Here is a 24,852-nt window from a genome sequence, read left to right on the forward strand (position 1 = left end):
AGTCTCTGAGCCTCTTGATACCCGCGATGAGGACATCAAGCTGACCCCTGTCCATTTCGGCTCTGGGGGTGTTTGTCAAACATCTCAGCTTAGGGCTGGACGCCACGGCCTAACGTTTATGTCACGCTGTCATTTGAAGCATGGAACCCTCGTGATCGATTCAGCAAAGAGTAATATCGATACGTTTGTTTTTCTTTCAATTTCAATATAAATGCGTCTGAATGGGGGAAGCAGAGTTATGGCCACTGCATGACAGCTGTTACTCCACTCTTAACAGCGGAGGGGTAGTTAAGCGTGTAGTAAGTCATCATTTTATTTGCATAATTTGCATAATTGCTTCTGCCTTCCAAAAATACATTCTTGCAGCATTCACAGGTATGCCTGCACGTATAATCAAAATCCATTCTTTCGAGTTGTTCACATTAAAATTGTTAATATTTTCAAATTCATATTGTTTATAGCGTATGCATAGCTGGTCTACCATCCATTCCTACATTTGCGGCTCGTAAACCCTTAAGCGTCCGCCGCAGGCGTGCAGGCGGTGGCTGGATTTTCACCCACGTCTCGCCCGCTCAGGTGACCACATCGTGAGTCACTTGGCTGCGTCTGCAGTCCCCCACCCCCCCCCCCCCTCCATAAGGTTCACACACACACACACACACCGCTCGCGTCACACACACACTCACACACACCGCTCGCGTTGCGCCTCTATTTGTATGCTCTGAGCGTCTGCAGCCACCAGCGCGCAGAGGAGAGGAGAGCCCCGCGTACGTTGACACTCCATTTGGGGGGCTGGAGATTGGGATTGGGTTTTATTTTTTATTTATTTATTTATTTTTTCCTGTAGCCTGCCACCAGTGCCTTTGCCTCGTAGATGAGAGGGTGACATTATCGACTGTCATCAGCGCTGAGCTGCCAGGGTGACGAGAGAGACATTTGAATGGCTGAAACATGCGCTGAAGGGGCTTTTTGGAATTTGGTGATTTTTATTTTGTCAGGGTGGGAAATGGAATTCTGTGTTGAAAAATGCTGTGATCAGAGGTGAATCAATTAAGTTTTGATATGCACGTCGCATAAACCATACATTTACGTTAATATGTTTTCCTGACAACAACACCTTCTATGTGTATCTATGCAGGCCATTAAATAGCATTCATGTGATGCACAAAAATACCTTGCACATTTCACCAAGTATTTTTTTTTGGATGTTGTACTGTAGTTTCATTTATCAATGCTTTGCAACACTATCAAAGGAAATGGTGTGGCTCATGTCTGATGTGTGTGTGTGTGTGTGTCTCTCTCTCTCTCTCTCTCTCTCTTTCTCTCTCTCTCTCTCTCTCTCTCTCTGCACTCGCTCCCTCAGGTGAACGGTAAGGGCTCTCTGTGGTGTGTTGACCCAGAGTACCGGCCCAACCTGATCCAGGCCTTGAAAAAGCAGCACTTCCCTACCGCACACGCCTTCTGTACACCACCCGCCTCCCCGCCCAGGTAAGTCAAATGCACACAATCCAATAATACTTAGCCTATTTACACAGGAACGAGCCAAGAGGCATGTGTGTGTGACTGAGTGTTGGTTTTTTGAATGAGGGTAAAGGTCTGGTCTCCTAGTTAAACACCTCGGAAAATAGATGCCATTTCATGTGTGTGGAATCCTGTTTTTTCTACGAATTCACTGGCTTCAAATACGACCCACACAGAGAAAATACACACACGCGCACAAACAGGCTAGAATGGTCCAAAGATGTCATGGTACTGTCTTGACAACAAAGCTGGTGTGTTTTGATCCTTATCCTCTGTTGCCCTCGAGTGCTCACTCTTTCTCTTTGTCTCTCTATGTGTGTGTGTGTGTTTGTGTGTGTGTGTGTGTGTGTGTCTGTGTGTGCGTGTGCGTGTGTGTGTGCATGTGTTATTTTGACAGTGCCTCCTCGCCCCCGCGCCACCTCCTCCTGCAGGGCTGCTCGCTCAAAGGTGAGTCTCTCCTCCCTCCCTCCCTCCTTCTCTCCTTCATCTTCACCTCTGTCTCCCTTCTTCTCCTTTCTAGTCCTTTCTGTCCTCTAGCATCTCTCGTCTTTTTCTCCTCTCCTTTCCCATCCACTCTTTCATTTTGTTATTCCTTTTAGTCCTCTCCCTCTCCATGTTCTTCTCTCTCCTCTCCTCTCCTCTCCTCTCCTCTCCCCCTCTCTCTCCTCCTTTCTCTCCTCTCCCTGTCCTCTCCTCTCCTCATCTCTCCTCGCCTCTCCTCTCCTCTCCTCTCTCTCTTTTCTCTCTTCCCCCTCTCCTCTCCACTCATCTCCACTCCTCTCCTCTCTCTCTCTTCCCCCTCTCCTCTCCTCTCCTCTCCTCAGCTCAGGTGTTTGGGAGCGGCGGGCCGAAGCTCCCGCTTGCGTTTGCTAATTAAGACACACAGCATGTAGATCCGTGCATCTGTGCCCGTTCTGGAAGCAAACGCACGTGGCCTCATTTACACCGAGCTGCAGATACAGTCACGAGCAGCACACACACACACACACACACACACACACACACACACACACACACACACACACACACACACACTCTAACAGTACGCTCAGTTTGGGGACGGGGGGTGAGTGGTTATGTTGATCCGTGCGTATAATTGTTCACATTTGCTGTGTCTTATGTGCTTATGTTCACGGTGGGTTCATGTTTCAGCATCTCAGGTCATGTTTGCCACTGTACACAGCCATACCACTCATGCATATATACTGTATATATATACCATACACATGACACTGCTCCTGCATATATACCATACACATGACGCAGTTCCTCTTTGGTCTCGTTCAGTACAGGGCTAATGTTTAATTTAGAGCGCTGGGAGGAATGCGGTCTGGCTCCGTTTCCCGCTGTTGCGTTCTCCATCCGTACACATCTATGTCACTCTCACTCTCTCTCTCCCACTCTCTCTTTCTCTCTCTCTCTCTCTCTCTTTCTTTCTCTCTCTCTCTGTCGTTCTGTCTGTCTTTCTCTCTCACTCTCTCTATCTTTCTTTTCTTTCTTTCTCTCCCTCTCTCTCTCTCTCTCTGTCTGTCTTACTCTCTTTCTCCCCCTTACTTTCTCCCCTCTGCTGTAACCTTGACTACGGAGGCTGTGGTGTTCTGCTCTCCACTCTTGTCTTGTTGGCGATGAATAATTCAGGTGCCTTGAAGTGTGGCATGGGAGTTCAGAAAACCTGCCCCCTTTGCACACACACAGACATACACACACACACACACACACACACACGCAAGCACTCACACACATCAGTTATGTCAAGCATGCATACCCAAGAAGCTGTGCAAATGTGTACATATGTGTGTGTTTCCACACGTTCTTGAAGTGAGAAGATAGGCGTGCGCAGTGTCCCACATGTGCAAGACGACACACACGCACACACAAGCGCACAAACACAGACACACACACACACACACACACACACATTCTCTCTCTCTCAGAGTAGAAGCCTGACCGCCATGCATGTTCTCTCCTTTTCCAGAGTCTGACATTGATGCTGCCACTGCCATGATGCTCTTAAACTCGGCCCCCGGGCACCACGCAGACCGATGTAAGAGAAGCCATCCTCTCCTCTCTCTCTCTCTCTCTCTCTCTCTCTCTCTCTCTCTCACTCTCTCTCTGTCACCTCACCCTCTGCTACCCTTCCACCTCCTTACCTGCATTAAACGCATGGCCCCCATGTTTTGTTTTGTTTTGCTCAAACATTTCACATCCCTTTAATCCACTCAAGTTTACTTTCAGAGTTACTGCACATACACTGGGGAGTGTCTGTCTGTGTGTGTCTGTGTCTATATCTGTTTATGTGTCTGTCTGTGTGTGTGTGTGTGTGTGTGTGTTTGTGTGTGTGTGTGTGTGTGTGGTGCCAAAGAGTTTACATGTATAGACGCCTGTCTGCAGAAGCCTCTGAGCAGAGCTGTGCGTCGTGGTGTCTCCACCCCCTCACGTCACACGTGGCCTCATTAAGCAGCACACATGCTAATAGGTCTCCTAGTCATAGGTGTTCATCGGGCTTAATCTCCCCGTTACTGAGCCACATGTTGACGATCACGTCCCGAGCCAAAAAGCAGACACGCGCACAGCTCTGGCAGCTGATGGCATATATTGATTGGCACCATCGCCCTGCGAAGCCTGAAGCGGGTGCCAGGCTGGCATTCGGTTTCCAGATGATGGATTTATTCAGAGGGAATGTCAGGGTTCCCAACAGGCCTCGAGACCGCTAGGTAGAGCCGCGGTAGAGTTCATGACTGAGGATCATTTGTGTGATGGTTTGGAATCAACCGCTGATGCCTTGTCTCTTTGTTTTTTTTCTTCTCTCTCTCTCTCTAACTCTTTTATCTCTCTATCTCTATCTCACGCTCTGTCTCTCTTTCTATCGCTCTCTTTCTCTCTCTCTCTCTCTCTCTCTCTCTCTCTATTCTCTTTGTCACTGCTCTTGTCTCAGGTGGTGCTGACAGTCCACTGGACCTGTCTCGTCCCGACTCGGTGCTGGTGAGCAGCGACCCCAAGCAGGACCACAACTACAGCAGCGTGCCCGTGCAGCGCTGCGCCTCTCCCGCCTCCTCCTCTTCCTCCTCCTCCTCCTCCTCGCTCTCCTCCCTGGACGAGGGCGGACGCCGGCGGGCCCACCGGCAGCCGCGGCGCGCCGGCAGCGAGGGCTTCCACAGCGACGAGGACTCGGACGCCGAGCCGGACACGTACCCCGGGAGCCCGGGGGAACAGCGGAGGGGGGGTCCCCCCCCACCCCACGGGCGGCCCTCGTCCCCGCCCCCGCCGCCCTCGCTGAAGGGGCCGGCCAGCAAGCGGCCGCGGCGCGAGGCCAAAGCCGAGCTGGACGAGGAGCTCAAGGAGGCGGCCGGCTCCCTGCTGCACCTGGCCGGCATCCGCTCCTGCCTGGAGGCCACCTCCAAACACGCCGCCAGGAGCAAAAAACTGGGCAGGAAGTGAGGCGCGGGGAAGGTGCGCGTGCGTGCGTGGATGTGTAGCGCGGCGTGGCGTGGCACGACGCCCGTCTTTTGTGAGAAAAGAAAAAAGAAAAAGGAGAGAGGCTCAGGCCTCTTCTACAAGACGCAGCCTCTTCCCACCCTTCCTCACGCTCTTTCTCTAGTTCTCTCTCCATCTCTCTCTCTCTCCCTCTCTCTCACTCTGTGCTCCTGTGAACACTCCCACAGATTGCCCCTGACTTTGTGTCTTGGTGTGCCTCCTTCCCTCTCCTCTGATCCGTGAATTGTCCCATTTTGTTTTTTGGATCATGACTGAAAATCAAGAAAAACGGTGACAAAAAGTGACAAAATGGAAAGCGGTCCCTCACTCTCAGCCTCACCTAGCTCGACCATAACGACAACAACGGCAATAGAACCATTCCCACAGGAGAACAAAGCCATATGGGGACTTCTGTGAGGGACCGTAAAAGACATTGATGCCTATCCAACCCTGACCATCTGCCTTGCAGTGGGCTTCGCATCGTGTCAGAGTTCAAGGATAGTGTTTTTTTTTTGTTTTTGTTTTTTTTTGTACTTTTTTTCCTTTTTTGGTTTCATTTTGTTTCCTCGAAAAAGATGGACTACAAGATGTTGCATGCTTCCTCTTCAAATCGGTGTCCTCTTCCACGTGAATCTATTTATACAGAGAATGAGTGCATGTCTGTGTTATATAAAGCTAACTTCTCCTGGCCACTGTTCATTCCCCATTACCCAAGCGAAAAGACAAAAAAATGTAAAAAAAAAAAAAAAGTGAAAAGTGACCACCTCTTTTTTCGTCTGAAGTGTACTGCCTCACCTTCCCTACATCCCCCTACAATATGAGATGCAATAATTATAATCACAAAAAACCTTTAACCCCTCGATACTGGTCTGGGTTGAGAATGTCACTGTCCTGGACTGTTGATGTCAAAAAAAAAAAGTCTCTTTGTGGTGGTTTTTGTTTCTGTTTTGTTTTGTCTGGTTCTTGCTTTGGATCTCCAGCTTCCTTTCGGTGGCTACGGGTCAGTCTCACGGCTGCCAACAATCACAGTGTATCCATGGAGAGGAGCCTCTCTGCTCTCAGCTACTCAATGGACTTGATGGGGGAAATGAATAAATAAATAAAAAAAGAAGTGGCAAAGACTCTCAATGAACAGCCACTGCCTGGAGAGCTGGCATGGAGGAGCAGGGGGAACGGAGAGGAGAGGAGAGGGGCCGATTCTCCCCGCTCCAGCTGAGAAGATCCTTACCCCCCTCACCCCTCCCTCTTGCCCCCTCAGGATGGGAATCCACTGTATGTGCTCTCTTCTCTTTATGTCTCTATCTCTCTCTCTCTTTATCTCTCTCTCTCCCTCTCTTTCTCCCTTTCTCTCTCTTCTTGTTACTGTTGTCACAGTCTCTTCTCAGTTATTTTTGTTTTCTATGTGTGCAAACCGAGACTGATATTCGTTGCAAAACCTCTTAATTTGGTTTCTGTGTTAAACCTATGCAAAAAGAAAAAGGCAACCGTGGTAGCTCTTGTTCAAAAAGTATGACCAATTAACCTTCAGTGTGTGTGTCTGCGTGTGTGTGCGTGTGTGCGTGTTTTTGTGTGTGTGTGTGAGTGTGTGTGTGAGACCCAGTGTGCAGTGCGGTCCCAGAGCTAGAGCTGTGGTGCTGTCGGCGGCGGAGCGGGCCGAGACACACAGGTGCACAGCTCCTCTCTGGGAGGGGCACAGGGAGGAGGAGCGGCAGCATCTGCTGCCCCGTGTCCAAATGGGACCTCATCTCTGGGACCCCAGGGATGTGCACCACACAGTGTTTAGAGCACAGTTGTGGGACTTACGTGTGTGTGTGTGTGTGTGTGTGTGAGTGAGAGATCCATGGCCGGCAGCCTGGACTCATGTCTCCCTCTTCTTAATATTCGACTCGTTCATTTTTTTTTGGTTTTCACCGCGCTTTCTCTGCTCATCACACCGGGCTTGTTTAATGAAGTCGAGGTGACGGATCACTGCCAATGGATCACATTTGATTAGACTAGTTAAGGAGGAATGTGTAGCGGGAGAAGAAAGGACCAGTTGTGTCTCCCTCGGTAGGCAGAGCAAAAAGCAAAAAAAAAACGTGGATCTAGTGATAGGTACAGTAAGAGTAGATTGCGCATGCCACAGTGAGGTGGGCCAGAGAGTGAGAGGGAACTTAAGACTCTCGAGGATCAGGGCTTCAGAAGAGTGTTGTCACTCATTAGCCAAGTAATTAGCCTATCCGAGTGTCTTATTAGCAACACGAGTCCCGCTGATAAGCATTATAGTGTCAAATAAATCCCAGTAGTCGTGGTTTATTTTGTGCCATAAAGGCCCTTTTTAAAATTCATTATTGTTGCCAAAACGTTTTGATTTGCTGCCATGTGCGTTTTCTCTGCGAAAGGCTTTCTGATTTGTGGATCAAACTGAAGACAACTGTGCACTTGGTGACAAGCTTTAGAGTGATGGAGCTACCGGGTGTGATCGGCTCAGTTCATAGTCTCTGCATGGAGATTCTGACTTCTGAATTATTGTCAGATCCTGTTCTGTCGCATAGGTTTGTCTTGGCATTGATTTGCAAGTGAAGCCTAGGTATGCTCGTCAGGACAAATTGTAATTTCTCTCAGTATCGCAATGTCCATACTGCCACAGATCAATGGTTTTGCTTGTCATTACATTCTATGTTGTCAGATGCACTGTTTGGGTGGGTCTTCCTAACCTGAACCATTACTGCCAGGCCTCCTGTGTGTCAATAAGCGGGTGTGCAAGATTATGAAAGAAAGATGTTTTTCAAAACGTTTTTTTCTAATTATTCAGTTATTTGCCAACATTTTCCAAATGAATTAATGTGACCTGATCATCCTGAATGTCTGGGGTCGGCACAACTCAACTAATTCCAGAATAACGTCTGGACTTTTGCTCATTATAGGCTAATTTTTGATCAGTTTTGTCATTTGATGTTATTTAAGTCAAAGCTAGTTTAACTGCCAACTATTAATTTGTTTGTGCTGCCACTTGTGCAAACATATGTTTGCAAGTCTGTCAACTTCCACAGAAGTCTGTTAGCCGGAGTTGATTAGGATGAATAAGGTGCATTCATAGTACATGGGTCTGTGTGGAGATAGCTTCACATCGGTCGTGCCAGTCTTTATGATTGCTTTGAGTGATTGAGATTAGGGTGTGTATTTTGTGAGTTGAGATCCACAGTACTGTTCTTGTAGATGATGTAAGCACCCCCATTTGCAAGGACATTTTGCCACTCACTCACTCACTCATGAATTGCTTTAATTGAATTAAAACAATGCTTTGAGTTTATCAAATGCCCATTCACCATTATGAGGATCATTACCTTTTCTCTCTCTTGTTTTTGTCATGTTGAACTAACTTGAGCTGCCAATCCAGTATCAGTTTGCGTCTGTTGTCCAATGTCTGTCAGACAGACATACCCTTGAGTTTTGTATGCTAACCTCTGTTAATAAAATGTTTATAAAGTTTATTTTCGCCAAAGATATGCAATTGCATTATATATGGTATTACTGAATAAAAATGTTCTTGTTTTAACAGAGTTGCAAATGTGTCTTTCCATGTAAATTATACTTACATAATCAAATTACAGTGCCTATAGAAAGTTATCATACCCTTTTGAAATAGTTACTTTTTTTTGTCTTACAGCCTGAAATCAAAACCCATTTAAAAAAAATCTTTTCCAGTTTTATTTACAAATGTAGCTGTACAACATCAAAATAATGAAAAAAAAGTCAACAGTTCTGAAAATTAATAAAAAAATAAAAACTAGAATAACAGGGTTGGAAAAGTCATCATACCCCTGACTTAATACTTTGTCAAGCTTCCTTTTGCTTTCATTACAGCCATCAATCTGTTTGGATATGTCTCTATTATAGCTTTGCACACCTAGATAGGGGAATATTTGCCCAATTTTCCGTGCAGAATTGTTAAAATGTAGTCAAATTCTGTAGGGAATGACGATGGACTGCTCTCTTCAAGTCAATCCACATATTTTCTATAGGATTTAAGTCAGGGCTCTGACTTTGCCACTCAAGGATATTCACCATCCTATCCTTAAGCCACTGCTTTGTTCTTTTGGCAGTATGTTTAGGATTTTTGTCGTGTTGGAAGGCGAATGACCTCCCCATCCTCAGCTGTTTAGGAGAGGGACGCAGGTTTTCCTCAAGAATTTTGGTGTACTTGGCAGCATCCATTTTCCCTTCTATCCTGACCAATTGCCCAGTCCCCACTGAAGAGAAACATCCCCAAAACATAATGTTGCCCCCACCATGCTTCAAAGTAGGTATGGTGTGTTTTGGGTGTGTTTGGGTGTGTATACTGTGTTTGGTTAGCGCCTGGAGCTCAGTCCAAAAACTTCAATCTTAGTCTCCAAAAAGTTCGATCTTACTCTCATCTGACCATATAAGCTTTTTCCACATGGTAGCAGAATATTCCAGATGTGTTTTTGCACTGAACTCCAAGCACAATGTTTGGCGAAAACCAACACAGTACACCACCCAAAACACACCATACCTAGTGTGAAGCATGGTGGGGGCAACATTATGTTGTGGGGATGTTTCTTTTCAGCGGGAACTGGGCAATTGGTCAGGATAGAAGGGAAAATGGATGCTGCCAAGTACACCCACATTCTTAAGGAAAACCTGCGTCCCTCTCCTAGACAGCTGAGGATGGGGAGGTCATTCGCCTTCCAACACGACAATAATCCTAAACATACTGCCAAAAGAACAAAGCAGTGGCTTAAGGATAGGATGGTGAATATCCTTGAGTGGCAAAGTCAGAGCCCTGACTTAAATCCTATAGAAAATATGTGGATTGACTTGAAGAGAGCAGTCCATCGCCATTCCCTACAGAATTTGACTAAATTTTAACATTTCTGTACGGAAAATTGGGCAAATATTCCCCTATCTAGGTGTGCAAAGCTATAATAGAGACATATCCAAACAGATTGATGGCTGTAATGAAAGCAAAAGGAATCTTTACAAAGTATTAAGTCAGGGGTATGATGACTTTTCCAACCCTGTTATTCTAGTTTTTATTTTTTTATTAATTTTCAGAACTGTTTACTTTTTTTTCATTATTTTGATGTTGTACAGCTAAATTTGTTAATAAAACTGGAAAATATTTTTTTAAAAATGGGTTTTGATTTCAGGCTGTAAGACAAAAAAAGGAACTATTTCAAAAGGGTATGATGACTTTCTATAGGCACTGTATATAAGCTACAGTGTCCTTATTATTTGGATACTATTTGATATCCAGGGGCATCTTTAAGCCACGGCAGTCATTGTGGCCGGTCCTCATCAAGTGCATCATTTAATCAAGAGTTTCAAAGTCCAGGGGTTGGAACCTTTGGCTATTGGTCAGGCAGAAGGCAGGTGAGGGACTGAATGATGGAGTTGACAACAGCAAAAAAAGACATAAAAAACCCCAAACAAAAACAAGTCTGAAAAAAAGAATACCAGTCTTCAATAGCCAAGAGTGGCTTTACCGCATTTACAACAATTTCCCAAATTGATGTGAATTTCCACTTGCTGTTTGGACAGCCAACTAATGTGTCATTTTTTAATGCACAAGGTGTTCATCTATTCAATCAATTCAATTCAATACAATACCATCTATTCATTCTAATAGCCAAAACAAAATGATTATTTGAGAAAACACACTTCTAGAGAATGTAAAAATGGTTTGGAATCTTTAGGTTTTATTATCCTCTTGGATAATAACATCCTCATATCCACTTAGACATTGTAAGGTGTTGAGTTTTAGTTACAAAAGACTGCTCCAGTGCTCTACCTCTCACTCGACCGTGTCCTCGTTATTTTGTGTGGACATGTCCACACTCGAGGCTTGTGTCAAATCCGGGCACCAGCCTTTCCTGTTTTGTTTTGTGAATTGTGCAAATACAAACACGGAACAGAAGTTAGCGAGGCCACTGCTGTGGTGGGCAGTGTGCTGTTGCAGCTGCGTCCATGATAGATGTCCCATCACCATGTCCCAACAAAGGCTTCCCCCTCTCGGCTAATTAGTCATAGAGGGGCCCTGCTCTGACAAAAACATGCGACCCTGAACGCGAGCCTGGTCTCTGCCTAGCCCCGGAGGCGCAGTCAGCCCTGTCTATTGTTCATTAGCACTGTGTGTCTGGTGCAAACGGGGGCCTCCCCTCTCCCTTTCCCTCCTGACTAGAAATCAGAGCACCCGTCCCACCCGCGACCCCCTCCCCTCTCGCTTGCCACGCTGCCCTGGCAACCACACCACGCCAACAGTTACCAAGCAACCATGACTGGGCTGGATCCCCAGGCTGCGTGCTGCTGGTGAGTGCAAGTGTGTGTAAGTGGAAACCGTGCAATGCTGTGAGTGTGTGTATCTGTAAGAGGACACCGCACACGGCAGTGGAAGTGAGGTTTGGAAGTGAAGGAATGTGAGATATTTTACATATGTTGGCATTCTCATGCTTTTTTTTTTTTAAACAGAGAAAGGCTGCTACGAGAAGTTCACAGCTTACATTTGCTGGAATACCATGTAGGAAAAGTTGCAAAAGCATACAACATGATATTTGTATATTTCTATTCCAAACATATTCACTGTGAACTGCCTTTGTGCAGTTCACATTCAAAAGGAAACACTGCTAGTGTGTGATATTTACACATTCAACCTGAAACATTTGGTCTCAGCTGAATCAGATGAGGGGTGGAGGTCTATGAATGGAGCACCACTCTCCCTGGCTTCACAATCAGATGAACTCAGTGGGGAGAATCTCTGGCGTTCCAAATCTGCCATCGTGGCGCAATAACTCTTCCTTAGTCAAAGTGAGACACCTAGTGGCTAAAAATGACACTGCATTTTTGTCAAAACTATAAACTGATTACATGAAACTTACATATCCCCTTGTTAGAAATCAAATGTACCAGTCAAGGAATATTTGTCTTTTGTATTTATTAAACTGACCTTACAGGTTCCATAAAATGCTGTATAAAATCATATATGGGTATTACATGAATAGATGACAGACATAATTTAGGATGGAAACAGATGACGCAGTAAAGTGAATAACATCCAAAGCAAAGAACACAGAAATGGAAACAGAACACATAAAAAAAGACATGAAACAGACAGAAAGTCAAGACACTAAGCAGGTCATTAGTTGGCCAGGATCTGTCGCTGTTTCTTCAGCTTGGCCTTGTCCTGGGCTTTCTGACCGGCTCCTTTGCCCTCCTGGACCTGAGCTGTGCGGGTCACTGCCGACACGCCGTCCACAAACTTGGTCTTGTAGAGCACATTGGCGTTGGTGAACATGCCATCCTTCAGCGACACCACAACAAACTGGTAGCACAAAGACACAGGACAGCGTAAGATTAATTCCCTCTCTCAGTCATATTAGAAGGTCATAAAAACAGAGGAATACTCTATTGGTTTTGAATAATACACGGCTCCAGACATACCAGATGGCCAATTCCCCCATTATGTCTAACTTTATCTGCATCAATTTCAGCTAAGTGGTTTATTGTGAATGGAAAGCATCAATTTGCTTCAAATCCCAAGTCCCAAAATGTCTAACTGACACTCACAGAGGTATCTAATCGTGTGCTCTTCTGCTCTCCCTTAAATGGGCAATCTGACTTGTACTCACAGGGGCTGCGTTTGCCAGATTCGTTATGAAGCTCTTAAATGCTAAGAACTTCTTAGGAGCGTTCTTGGAACGTTTTTAGAGCGCTCCTAAGAAGTTCTTAGCACTTAAGAGCTTCTTAACGAATCTGGGAAACGCGGCCAGTGACAGTACACTATGCTCTTGATGCCAGAGTACCACCTGTCAAACGACTGGCTAGATTCTCTGGCCTCACACCTCAAGTCTTACGGTCAGCCCTGACACGACAGCCTGTCGGAGTCCAGCGTTTGAGACAAGTGGACGGTGCCCCAGCTGTGACTCTGGAGCCCAAAGAGTGCGTGAGGAAGAGGTGTGAACGTGCGAGACGAGGCGGCGCGCACCTGCGAGTGTGTGAAGTGTGTGCGCAGCATCTGGCCGATGTTCTGCGTGTGAGACAGGTCCAGCGCGGCGTCCACCTCGTCCAGGATGTAGATGGGGGCCGGCTTGAACAGCAGCATGGCCAGGATGAGAGACAGGGCCACCAGAGACCTGTAAGGTTACAGCACAGAAAAGCAAGACATGCATTAACCTTTTCCTTCTTATTAAATGATTACATTCCTCATCTTGAGGCAGTAGAATTTAAGAGGAAATGTCTGTAAATAATATTTATGTTTATGTTAATATTTATGTTTTTGTCCCTATAATGTCCAATTCTTAAAGATATACAGTAATTTATGCCATCAGTTTCTCTCTGAAGGTTTATTAGCTAGCAGACACATCATGATTTTGTCTCAATTTTATCCCGAATTCAGTCTGACCAAATTCCCATCCTATTTGTTGTTCAGTCTGAGCAGGCTCACAAAGCCCATCAATGTTCAACGTTCCAGTTCTGGACCGTTCAGGATGTCAGAATTTCTGTTGCCCGTGTTATAGCGTGATCAGCTTGAACACAGTAACTGCAACCGATTGAAATGATGACTGCACATTACCATGTAGTTGTTGTCCTCGACTGTTGCTAAGCCAGCTTGACACTTGATACTTTTATCCTTGATATAAAGACGATAACAGTGACATTTATTCATTGAGGCTCGTTAGCTCACCTCTGTCCCCCACTGAGCTCCGTCAGGTTCTCCTTCCAGGTGTTGCCCAGAGCCACCTTAAACTCCAGCCCGTCCAGAACCCCCCGGCCCTCAGGTGGGGCGAGCCGCGCGTCAGAACCGGGCAGCAGTGTGGAGAAGATGGAGCCAAAGTCCTTATTCACCTGGTCATCAAAGCACCACAACAGAACACATCCATTAACTCAATCAGTCTAATCAAGCCTTCAGTAATATCACTGATGCTGGCTAGAGTGTCTTCTTCGGAGTATCACTAAGTTAAATATTAAGATGATGGACATTAAATCTGCCGCACCTTTTGCCAGGCCACATTCAGAGCCTCATTCTTCTTTTCATCCAGCTCCTGAATGGTCTCAAGGATCTTGGCCTTGTCATTCTCCACAATTCTCTTCTTTTTCTTCAGGTCATTGTACTAAAAGGGGAGAAATTCAAACATTTTTTATTGAAAATGATGAAAGGACAATTACAAGGCAAAATTGTCAAATGATTGTAATCCAGACATTTTACAGACTGGAGGAGTCTTGCTGAGAAAATGTCCCTTGTGCGTACCTATTTGGCTATTTTGTAACAGCTTTCATGCACAATCTAAAACTAGCTGCTCTACAAGGTAAAATGGCATGAAACATTTATCACTTGTCTCACTTGCAGCTTTACAGACTACAAATATACATACTGAACTTTTTTTGTGGCCTTGTTGATTGTGTTTCAATACTTTCTGAGTGCACTCTGATGACTTGAGTCAAGAGGGCACCTGTACTGACTGTAGTCAGCATCAATTCATTAACAAACAAATAAACAAACAACCAAACAAACAAACAAACAAAAGGAGTGAAGAAGAGTGGCGGCGCTGCTCACCCTCTCCTCGGCCTCGCTCAGCATGTTCATGGCGCGGCGGTTGACGTTCCTCTCCAGCTTCTCCTTGGTCTCCTCCAGCTTCTTCAGCCGCTGGCCCGCCTCCCTGGGGTTGTTGGCCTTGAAGTCGTAGGCCGAGTTGGGCTGGCCAAACAGGTGCCGCTCCGACGTGATCCACTCGTGCTCCGCCAGCATCCGGGACACCTGTCCACCAAAGGTCAAAGGTCAGGACAGGAGTCAGGAGTGAGATCTCCCAGCATCTGATCAACTTGAGTGAGATCTCCTCGCATCTGATCAACTTGAGTGAGATCTCCTAGCATCTGAACTAAACTTAAACATTTTGCTGATCATCCTTAATAATATTATTATTATTATTGTACGGTTTTCACAATGCAAGTAGAACGCTCCACTGACTTGAATGGGATTTCCCAAAGTTCCACAAGTCATTATTCCTTGATAGAGGACCTCTTATTTTCCCAATAATGATTAGCGTTCTATACATGACATATTACATGTAATAAAGGGTACCACAAGGCTTTAAGTAAGTAGAAATCAAACCCAAGTGTCTACAGAGCGAACGCGGTCTGTGTGTGTGTACAGTAAGTGTGTGTGTGTGTGTGTGTGTGTGTGTGTGTGTGTGTGTGTGTGTGTGTGTGTGTGTGTGTGTGTGTGTGTGTGTGTGTGTACGGACCCTGGCCTCGGCGTCGGCGCTGTCCTTCTTGTGCTTGCTGATGTTGTGCTCCAGCTCCTTGATCTTGAGCTGGGCCTCGTTGTTGTGCTCGCGCAGCCGGTTGGCCTCGCTCGTCTTGCCCTTGATCTCGCGCTCCTGGCCCAGGATCACCTCCTTCTGCTGGCTCAGCTCCTCCTGGGCCTTCTTCACTGCGGCCTACACACACACACGTTTTAGTATAGAGGAAGCTCGGTTTACAAAACGCTTTTGCACACCTCTTTTGTAGGGACAGGTGCGTTGGAATTTTCTTTCACAAGTATAGAGGAAGCAGCATTTCACTATGTTGTATCAAGGGAATTAGGACTAAAAAAAGAAATCTTCAATCTTCAATCTTCAATTTGATGATTACAATGTTTGTGTCTGTACTTTAAGATGGCTATCATCCTAATGCAAGTTCATCATCAATGGCGTGCTTTAGTCTCCTACTAAATTCTACTAAAAACTACTCCTTCAGAAATTCTGTTTTAATATTTCAACTGTTTGAGAATCAGTTTCCTGAGTGAAAACTCCGCTCAGCGGTTTGGCGCCCTGCTGTGGCCTGTACCTTATTAGCAGCGACCGCCTCGGACATGGCATCGATCTGCTCCTGGATGGCCTTCATGGCCTCGTCCACGGCCTCGATCTGCTGCTGGTAGCCGGCCTGCTCGCGCTTCAGGTCCTCCAGCTCCAGAGACGCCGTGTCCACCTCCTACGGAGCGAGCGAGAGAGAGACAGGGCCAGCCAGACAACAGCCGGAGAAATTGATAGAGAGAGTGAGGGAGAGCAGAGGAGGGACGTGGAGAAAGACAGAAAAAGTAGAGGAAAAAAAAAGAAAACTAATGAGAGAACCGGTCAGTCTGCTGTGGACATGATGGACTGGGAACGGGGAAAAAAATAAAAAATAAACTGCCCATCGCAAATTTGTTTGTTTGCCTGGCCTGCAATATAGATTTTTCCTTTTCAAAGTGCTTTTTCAAGACCCCATGAGGGCTTCTCAAAGAGCATGAAGAATGAAAAAAAAAAAAAAAAAAAAGCCAGTTTGAGGCTAAAGTTGTAAATAACAGCATGAAGAAGCCGTAAACACACACCATCTTTGAAAGCATCAACACAAGAGGAGCAGGGGTCTCACTATGCCTACAGCTCCAACAACCCTCAAGGCCGAACATCACCACCTTAATAGGGCCCAGGTGATTTGTGCTAATGTCTGAAAACTTTTAACAGGAGAGTGACGACAAATAACTATGGCGTGGGTGAAGTCCTTCAAGGGAACAAATCAATACACACACACACACACACACAGACACACAGACACACAGACACACAGACACACAGACACACAGACACACACACACACGAGGTTGGGGAGCTCCTGGTGGAGCAGATGAAGTCTACCTGCTGCTGCTCTTTGAGCTTCTTGTTGTAGGCGTCCGCCTTGCTCTTGGCCTCGTTGAGGCTCTTCTGGGCCGCCTTCAGCTCCTTCTCCCGCTCCGCCTCCTTGTTCTTCATCTTGTTCTCCAGCACCTTGTACTTCTCCTCCGACTTCTTCTGCACCTCCTTGCTGTTCTGCAGAGTGGCCTCACTCTCCTCTACGGGAGCACAGACATGGCCGCCGTCACTCAGGGACACGTTTTTAAAATGGCAGATATTTTGTACTGCTTTCCAGGTCATTTTTAATAATAATAATAATAATAATAATAATAATAATAATAATAATAATAATAATAATAACAACAATACAAATAAAAAGCTTGATCGCGTAGTATTATGTGCACATTATTAGATCAATATGAGATGTTTTCATTTCAAATTGGCTGCCAAAGAGAAAGGTCTGAATGTGCAAGATAATTCTACTGAAATATTACAGGGCAATAGTACTTTGTTTACTTTTATACTTATAGTTCCAAATAAGATTGAATGAAATCATGTTTTTGCACGTGTCAACAAATCTGAGATCAAACAGAAATGTGCTTCACAGCTTCAATGTGCAGAACAGAATGTGCTTCAGATATGTGCAGAACAGGTCTAACGCTAATGGATTCAGGAGAACAGCAGGAGAGTGCTGGCTGGATGTCTGTACAGTACCGATGGTCTTCTGGAGAGCGTCCAACTCCTCCTGCTGCTGGTGGAAGGAGCTCTGCTGGAGTTTGGTCTCCAGGATCTGTGCCTCCTCCGTCTTCAGGTCGAGCTGCTGCTTCAGGTTGCGGTACCTGCAGGGCAGAAGGGGGGGGGGGGGGGGGTCATTCAAACTTCATGCCAGCGCAGACTGCATCAAACAACAACAAACTGAAGACCAGAGAATATGACGTCATCCCTTTCCGGTTGCTGAAGGGGTCAGCAGTGTCCAAAGCATAAATATAATGGCGAACAACATTCATAAAGATATTCATTTATAGTACAGGTCAATATATTTCTTTTTTATTTCCTTCATTGTATCCCCTGTAGTTGGATCTGAACAACTCGGGTAGAAGACACCTATGAAACACTCACTTATCTGCAGTGCCTCGGAGGCTACCGATCTCCTTCTCCACACCGGTCAGCTCGGCCTCCTTAGCGGTCAGATCGTCCTGGACGTCTTTCACCTCAGCCAGTTTAGACAACACTGAGGCCATCTGGGGCCGCGCTCCTACAACACAATATCCAACCTTTAGAGGACAGAGGGTGGCGGGAGAGAAGTCTCTCTACAAACCAAAACGTGTTTTAAAACACCTCCTGAGTGTGGTCATCTGACATCTGAGGAAGCATCTGACCGCATAAAATCTTTTCAGAATGACCACTGCGCTACATTGCTTTTTTCCTTTGTTTTTATTTATTTTATTTTACCTATTTCAATTTTTTTCTATTTACATCTTTATCTATTTTCCTGTTTGTTTACTTGCACCTGTACGGCACTGTGGTCAGTGTAAACTGTATTTTATATGTGCCTTACAAATACATTTTACTTACTTGTCTTACACTATGTTCTACTAAGATTTAAAAATAGGTGCAGCAAATACACTGCAGTCTCCTTAAAGTTTCAAACTCTTTGAATTATGTTTGAACACAGAGGGGGTGGAGGGTTGTGTCGCACCTCCAGTCAGTGTTCCCTGCGGGTCGAACACGTCCCCTCCGAGGGTGACTGTTTTGGTGGTGACACGTTTGTCAAAGGCCACCTTCTTGGCATTGTCCAGAGTGTCGCACACCAGCGTGGTGCCAAAGACATATTCCATGGCCTTCTGGAGCTCAGACTCGTAGCCCACCAGGGACAAAGCTGTGTGCACGTTATCCGGACCCACCTGAGGCAAAAGCACACAGGATTAAGACAACAAGTGGTCATTTGGATGGAAGCATAAATATGCCATAAAATAAAGACCTCAAACTGACCATAATTTGCAGCATAATTGTCAGCACTTAATTCATTGACCATTACAATAGAGATTGAGAACGTGACGTAAAACGCAACGCATTTTGGGAATAGGTGGCCCAAAATTAAGTTGTTTTACTGACGTGCGGGAACAACGAAGTGCAGTTGTCGAAATGCCGTTTACCTGCTGTGTTATAAAATTCAATAGAGTAACATGAAGCTTATCTTTTATAGTTTTCCAGCGTAGAAAAATAATAGTATACGTCATGTTTCAGAGGTGACAAAAAGGCGAGGAATGGCTTGGATAGCAGCACTAAGGAAGCGCGAGATTATAACTGTTTTTCACACAATTTTTTCACGCTTAGTTTTCATTATTATCATGCCAGATCATAGACCCAGACCCACTAGTTTACATGGGCTGGCATCAGGCGAGCCAAACCTACCCATAATTCTTTGTGTTTTGATGACTTTAGTCACATGTCTTAGCGATCTCTATACACAAACATTGTGTAAACATACCAGGTCCTTTGCGCTTCTCACAACATTTGCATTCAGAGTCCTGGCTGCAATTTTGTTGAGGGGAATAATTGTGTAGCGCCGCTTCAGTTCACCCCTCTCCAGAAGCTTCTTGCCAGTGACCTAAAAGAAGAACATTTACCTACATGTTCATGCAACATACTTTGTGTAAAGACTAAACAGAACAGATGAATTTTATTACCAGCCTTTATGACCATATAAGGGCCTTTATTTGGCAAGATCCCAATTCACTTTTGACTGGAGAAAGATACTGGATAGGCCTTGCTGGCTTAGAGTTTTCCAAAGACTGACCTCATTGTCGACAACGACGTTGTAAAGCCTGCCTCCGGCAACAACCTCCAGTGCTGTGGCAGTGGACACATCTTTAACCGAGAACAAGCTGGCCACCAGACCTTTCACCTTGTTCCTGTCCCAGCCCCGCTCTGGGTCTCTGCACAACCAATTCAGACATAATCAGACAACCTCAACCAACAGAGACATAATCAGACAACTTCAACCAACAGACATGATCAGACAACCTCAACCAACAAACACCATGAAGACATTCAGCCAATACAGACATACTAGACATGCTTAATCTACACAAATATGATAACAAGCTCAACCAACACAGACATGAAGACATGCTAAACCAACTGATCCTCCAATGATGCTCCAATGACCCAATTTAAAAGTGGTGAAGAGTGCAATATTGCAGTCATAAGATATTCATTCTAAGCAATAGTAATAGGATCAGACTTACGAGTACTCAAAGCGGAGGTTAGGGAACCGGCCCATCAGAGACTCGTACTTCTCCCTCAGGTGAATGACTTCTTTGGACAGCTGCCTCTTCCTTTCAATCAAACCCTCTTCTTTGCCATCTGTCCAAAAGCAGAGACAGTCAGCAAGTAATAAGGATCGGTTCCAAACATGACACTTTCCAGTCCACCATTGGAAATTGTGTGAAAGTACACGTTTTGCTACATGTACATTTTGTATTGTTAAAGTTAGCATACCTCCCTGTGCTCGTAGGATGGCACATTATTGAACGGGATAAAGTCCTTTTCTACTGGTATTTTATCATGGTAAAATGCCTCATTTACTTATAACCAACAATAATCAGGGGCCAGGGTGTGATACAAACCTTCATAGTTGAGCTTTTTCATTTCAGCTTCAAGCTTGTCCTTGGATTTCTTGACCGCCTCGAAGGCGTCCTGGTCTTTCTTGTAGCCGCTGTCCATCTTCTTCACCTGGGCCTGCTTGGTCTTCAGCTCCTGCTGTGCATGCTTCAGACGCATCTGGGCCTGGACACACGACACACGCCAGAGCAAGAAGAGCAATTAGCATAGAAGTGTATAACTGTAGCTGAAAAAATATTTCTGAACTGCCAACAAAAAAAACCTTTATTGACAGGAGTATTTCTTAGAGATAGGCTACAGTATATTGTATATCGTTAACAAAATACGCACTGGTATAATTCCTCCCCATGATATATCATATCACAATATTAATGATACACTTTATGACATGTTTGCATATGTGCTGCAAGGTGGGCTTGAACAGGCATGACTGAATAAAGAGTTTAAACTAGAGATGAGGAAGAGGAGTTCACTGATGATGGTCCGCATATAGTTTTACTTTTTTTGTGCTTTGCTTGCACAACTCTCAAGACTGTAAGTGGACATGACTTGTGGCAAAGAAAACAGTGAATAGTAATATTTTTATATTGCTACTAATATACTGACTCTGAGGAAGACGCAGTGCACCACAATAAAAAAAGTTATTTAGTAATCTGAGTGCTCCGGTCATCTCTGGGTTAGTCTATTAGAAGTAGCCCAGCCAGCGTTTCTGATCCTGTGGTCCTGGACTGTGAGCACCAACAAGGCTTGAGCACAAGTGACACCCCTTCTACAAGTAATATTTTTATGTTGTCATGTATAGTAAGTTTCAAGTCTACATCGCCCATCCCCGGCCTAGCTAGCACCTGTGACGCACCTGTTTGGACTCGGTGTCCGCCTTGCTCATGTCGTTCTTGCAGGCCATCATCTGGCCCTGCAGCGTGGCCTCCTCTCCGTCCTCGTTGGTGGACAGGCCGGCGGAGACGGCGCGGAAGTGCTGCTGGGCGGCCTCCAGGGCCTCGGCGTCCTTCTGGCCCTTCTCCTGCACGGCCTTCAGACCCTCCGTCGCCTTGGACACCTCCTTCTCCTTGGAGGCCAGCATCTTTTTGTCCTGTGTGGGTGGCAAGGAGGAGATGCCAAGAGGTAAACTAGCACGCAAAAACAGCACTCAAGGAAGCCAAGAGCGTCTGGCAATTACCACAAATCGTTAAGTGGCTTCAAGTTAAGTGCCTTTCCAATAGTGTAGATACACATGGAAGTGATGCTCACTGAACCTGGCAGGATACTGCCGCAAGAGTACTTGCTGTTAAAGGCTGACTTTCACACTCAAGTTGGCATCAGCAACAGAAATATCTACAATGTTTGTGTTTTACTGTGATTTATATGAGTTGCGCATAAATGAACCGGCATTTCACAAATGGAAATTGTGATTGGGAATAACATGAAAAGCAAAAAAAAAAAAAGAGTATTTATGGGCAGAGGGCCAAAGACGCATCTTGTGGTGTGTGTGTGTGTGTGTGTGTGTGTGTTGTGATGGCTAAATGAGCCTTTGGCCACTCACCTCCTCCATGCTCTTCACCAGCTCCTTCCTCTTCTTGGTCTCATCCTTGAGGTTCTGCTTCTTCATGTCCAGCACACTCTGGGCCTTGGCGTCCTCCCTCTGCACGTCAGACAGGCTGTCCTCCAGAGACTTCAGAATGCCACCAACCTCCTAAAAACACCAACAAAAAAAAAAGACAGGACAGTGAGTTTGAGTTACGCCCTCCTTCAACAAACACTTATGTGGTTTATCGTGACCAAAGTAAAGTCCATGTAAATATGAATGTCAGTTTAATAAAGTGTCTTCAAAAAATACGCAAGACCAGCCTAACCTTATCTCGGTTGTTCTCCAGCTCCTGGATCTCCAGGGAGAGTGCCCTGACTTTGCTCTCGTTCTCCAACATGCTCTCCTTCAGTTTGCCGATGGCACCCTGCATGCCTTGGAGGTCCTCGGACGACTTCAGCTTGGTCTCCTCTGCGCACACGAACTGGTAGGCCACGTACAGCCTGCTCAGGTGCTCAATCTCGCGCATGAGCTTCTGGTACTCCAGGTAAGACGATCGTTCCTGAAGAGATATTCAGAGAAGAGGTATGAAGGTTTTCATGTCTTGGACCCAAATCTTAACTTTGTCACAATATGCTGTAGCGTACTGTCTGTCTGTGTTTGTGTCTGAGGATTCAAAAGAGGATTTCTCTACCTCCTTCAGTTTCTGCATTGCTGGAGTAATCTCCTCGTCCAATATCTGGGGAGGAAACAATCACAATCCCAAATTAGGGGCATAGCAAAAACAAAAGCAAAGGAAGCATAGGAGAGAGTAGTGCTTTTCTGATACAGGCATATTAACTTGCAAATGGATGTAGAATCATAATGCAATTCAAGCGTAACAAATTATGCAGATCTGGAAATTCATTTGAAAACAAAACTCTTTGTTCTAACCGTCTGGATTTCCTTAAGTTTGGCCTCTTTCTTCTCAATGGTTTTCTGCGCGCTGATCTTCTTGCATTCATACATGCGTGTTCCAGCCGCCTCCTCAATCATGGCAAGAATCTAACAGACAAAAAAAAAAAAGAGGAAACATTTGATATGAAATGATAAGTCCTGGTCATGGCTTTCATGGGCCATTGTTCAAATGAGAAGACATGACTCACCTCAGGTGGCTTCATGTTCAGGACCTTAGTGATTCTCCCCTGTGAGAGAAATGCAACATTATGTTATGGTGTCAACAAAGGGTATGTAGTGATACAAGGATTGTTTGTGAAAGGTTATATCTTGCCTGCATGATGAGGAAATGCGGGTTGTTCACGTTGAGGCCAACAGAGCAAAACAGATCCTGGACTCGAGTATTGTTGGCATTCACCCCATTGATGAGATATTTGTTTCTTCCCCCTATTACCACCTACATAATACAACACAGAATGATAAGTGATAAGTAACACACACCATGGTCATATTACACCAACATTCCTTCATATGACTACTTTACTACTCTTACCTGTCTGGTTATAGTGATTTCATCATGTGTCTCAAATCCAAGTGGGCTCTGTTTTTTGTCTGAATTGTCGAATGTGATTGACACAGTGGCTTTCGTGATTCCAGCCAGTCCATTCTTGTATACCAGATCTTGAAGATTGGTTGCTCTCACCTAAACATAGAACAATAGCAGGTGTATAAATACACTGTTTATCTCCTCATTGCTGACAATCAACAATAACATTTTACAAGAGCAAACTTTGAGCAACATTGCTGTCTAATATTACCACAATTCTAAGTTGCTTTGGTGATGCCCGTGATGGCAAGGTCTCGATTCATTCAAAACAAGAGCATTTCTAAAACCATCTTACACAAATCGAACAGCAATCTGGATGATTTTGAGTCCATCAACGGTTGTTATAGTAGAGATGTTTACATTGACACAAACGACCTCACCGTACTCAATTTGGTATGCTACTATGAAATCCCTCCCATCATGAATTTCATTTTACATAAGTAAAGATGTTGTACCCAATGGCCAAAACAAGACATGAGATTGTTTTGACATAACGTTACTGTCAATCTGTTACTGGATTTACACCCTAGCTTGGAAGCCTATGAGGTTTTACACGCATTTCTCGGCCTTACATATTGAATACATTCTCATCAATTCCTTGTCACTTGATGATACTTGATGTCAGCTGGATGATAAGTAGCATAAAGTCACGGATGAAGCATGGATGTTAAAAAAGAACAACTCGTGCAAGGACCCAATGTTACATAAAATAATAAATAATGTGTACATGTAGATATATCATACGATTGTCGTTAGGCCCTAGGCTACCCAATGCATTCCCAATGTGGAAAGTGCAAAAAAGAATGACAAACAGCTAACATCATGTGACTAGATAATGTTTGAACAAACACATTTGAGAATGTAACGTAACGTTACCAAAGTGAGTGTCGGTATCAGAAACTCACGTTGGGCTAGTAAACCAACGAGTGTCAAGTGAATCGGCTAGTCAGCGATAGCATTGTTGTGCCTCGGTAACGTTAGCCACATTACCACATCGATACAGATTACGGTTGACGTTAGTGTAAAAGCAAAACTTACCTGAGATAAATTGGATATTCCAAGGAGAAAGCATATCGAGTCCAAAATGTTCGATTTCCCGCTGCCATTCAACCCAGTGATTGCATTAAAAAGTGGATCAAACCCGTTGATTTCTGTCCTCTCTGCGTAGGATTTGAAACCCTCTAATATAATGGATTTTATGTGCATTTTGACACGAGCTTTCTAGTTCCGTTTTCCGTTCCTTGTAGCTCACCAACGACAGGTTAAACCTTTCGTCCAAATCCTGGTAAATATATGATCAATAGACAATATTGTAACCACACTTTTGCACAAACTACGTAAACACACCGCCCTACAGCTAACTTTGTTTGAACTTGAATTTTGGCGCCAGGCGGCATGAAACTTCAGTGCGGTCCTGCTTCCGCCTGCTTTAAAATTAATTTTAAATTCGATCTCAGTGAACATAATTAAAGAAAAAGCCTATTTAATTTCGTTATAGAGGGAATTACAATTAAGGTAATTGAAAGTAGTCGGCAATA

General features: G+C 44.9%; 2 protein-coding genes across 3 annotated transcripts in view; one reads left to right on the forward strand and one right to left on the reverse strand.

The window, feature by feature from the left end:
- Positions 1 to 8,533, forward strand: part of foxn2a (forkhead box N2a) — a 25,593-nt gene extending 17,060 nt beyond the window's left edge. For both annotated transcript variants that reach the window (XM_062519580.1, XM_062519579.1), the window contains exons 3-6: positions 1,364 to 1,488; positions 1,919 to 1,968; positions 3,497 to 3,565; positions 4,457 to 8,533. In XM_062519580.1, coding sequence (XP_062375564.1) covers positions 1,364 to 1,488; positions 1,919 to 1,968; positions 3,497 to 3,565; positions 4,457 to 4,959 — 747 coding nt within the window. In that variant the 3' untranslated portion in view covers positions 4,960 to 8,533. The remainder of the gene's footprint in view (positions 1 to 1,363; positions 1,489 to 1,918; positions 1,969 to 3,496; positions 3,566 to 4,456) is intronic.
- A 3,379-nt stretch (positions 8,534 to 11,912) lies between these two features.
- On the reverse strand, positions 11,913 to 24,687 carry smc2 (structural maintenance of chromosomes 2). The gene is made up of 24 exons (XM_062519581.1): positions 24,353 to 24,687; positions 23,261 to 23,410; positions 23,042 to 23,164; positions 22,917 to 22,955; positions 22,705 to 22,815; positions 22,466 to 22,510; positions 22,100 to 22,333; positions 21,790 to 21,939; positions 21,106 to 21,339; positions 20,255 to 20,414; positions 19,874 to 19,991; positions 19,423 to 19,561; positions 19,114 to 19,233; positions 18,322 to 18,526; positions 17,742 to 17,877; positions 17,337 to 17,461; positions 16,647 to 16,840; positions 15,820 to 15,963; positions 15,237 to 15,431; positions 14,549 to 14,749; positions 13,989 to 14,105; positions 13,679 to 13,839; positions 12,980 to 13,127; positions 11,913 to 12,316 (listed from the first exon to the last, which is right to left on the reverse strand). The coding sequence occupies exons 1-24, from the start codon at positions 24,518 to 24,520 to the stop codon at positions 12,134 to 12,136; spliced, it is 3,600 nt and encodes a 1,199-aa protein (XP_062375565.1). The 5' UTR covers positions 24,521 to 24,687; the 3' UTR covers positions 11,913 to 12,133.
- Between the last annotated feature and the right edge of the window lie 165 nt (positions 24,688 to 24,852).

This window comes from Sardina pilchardus, chromosome 18 (genome assembly GCF_963854185.1).
Source record: "Sardina pilchardus chromosome 18, fSarPil1.1, whole genome shotgun sequence".
Lineage (NCBI taxonomy): Eukaryota > Metazoa > Chordata > Actinopteri > Clupeiformes > Clupeidae > Sardina > Sardina pilchardus.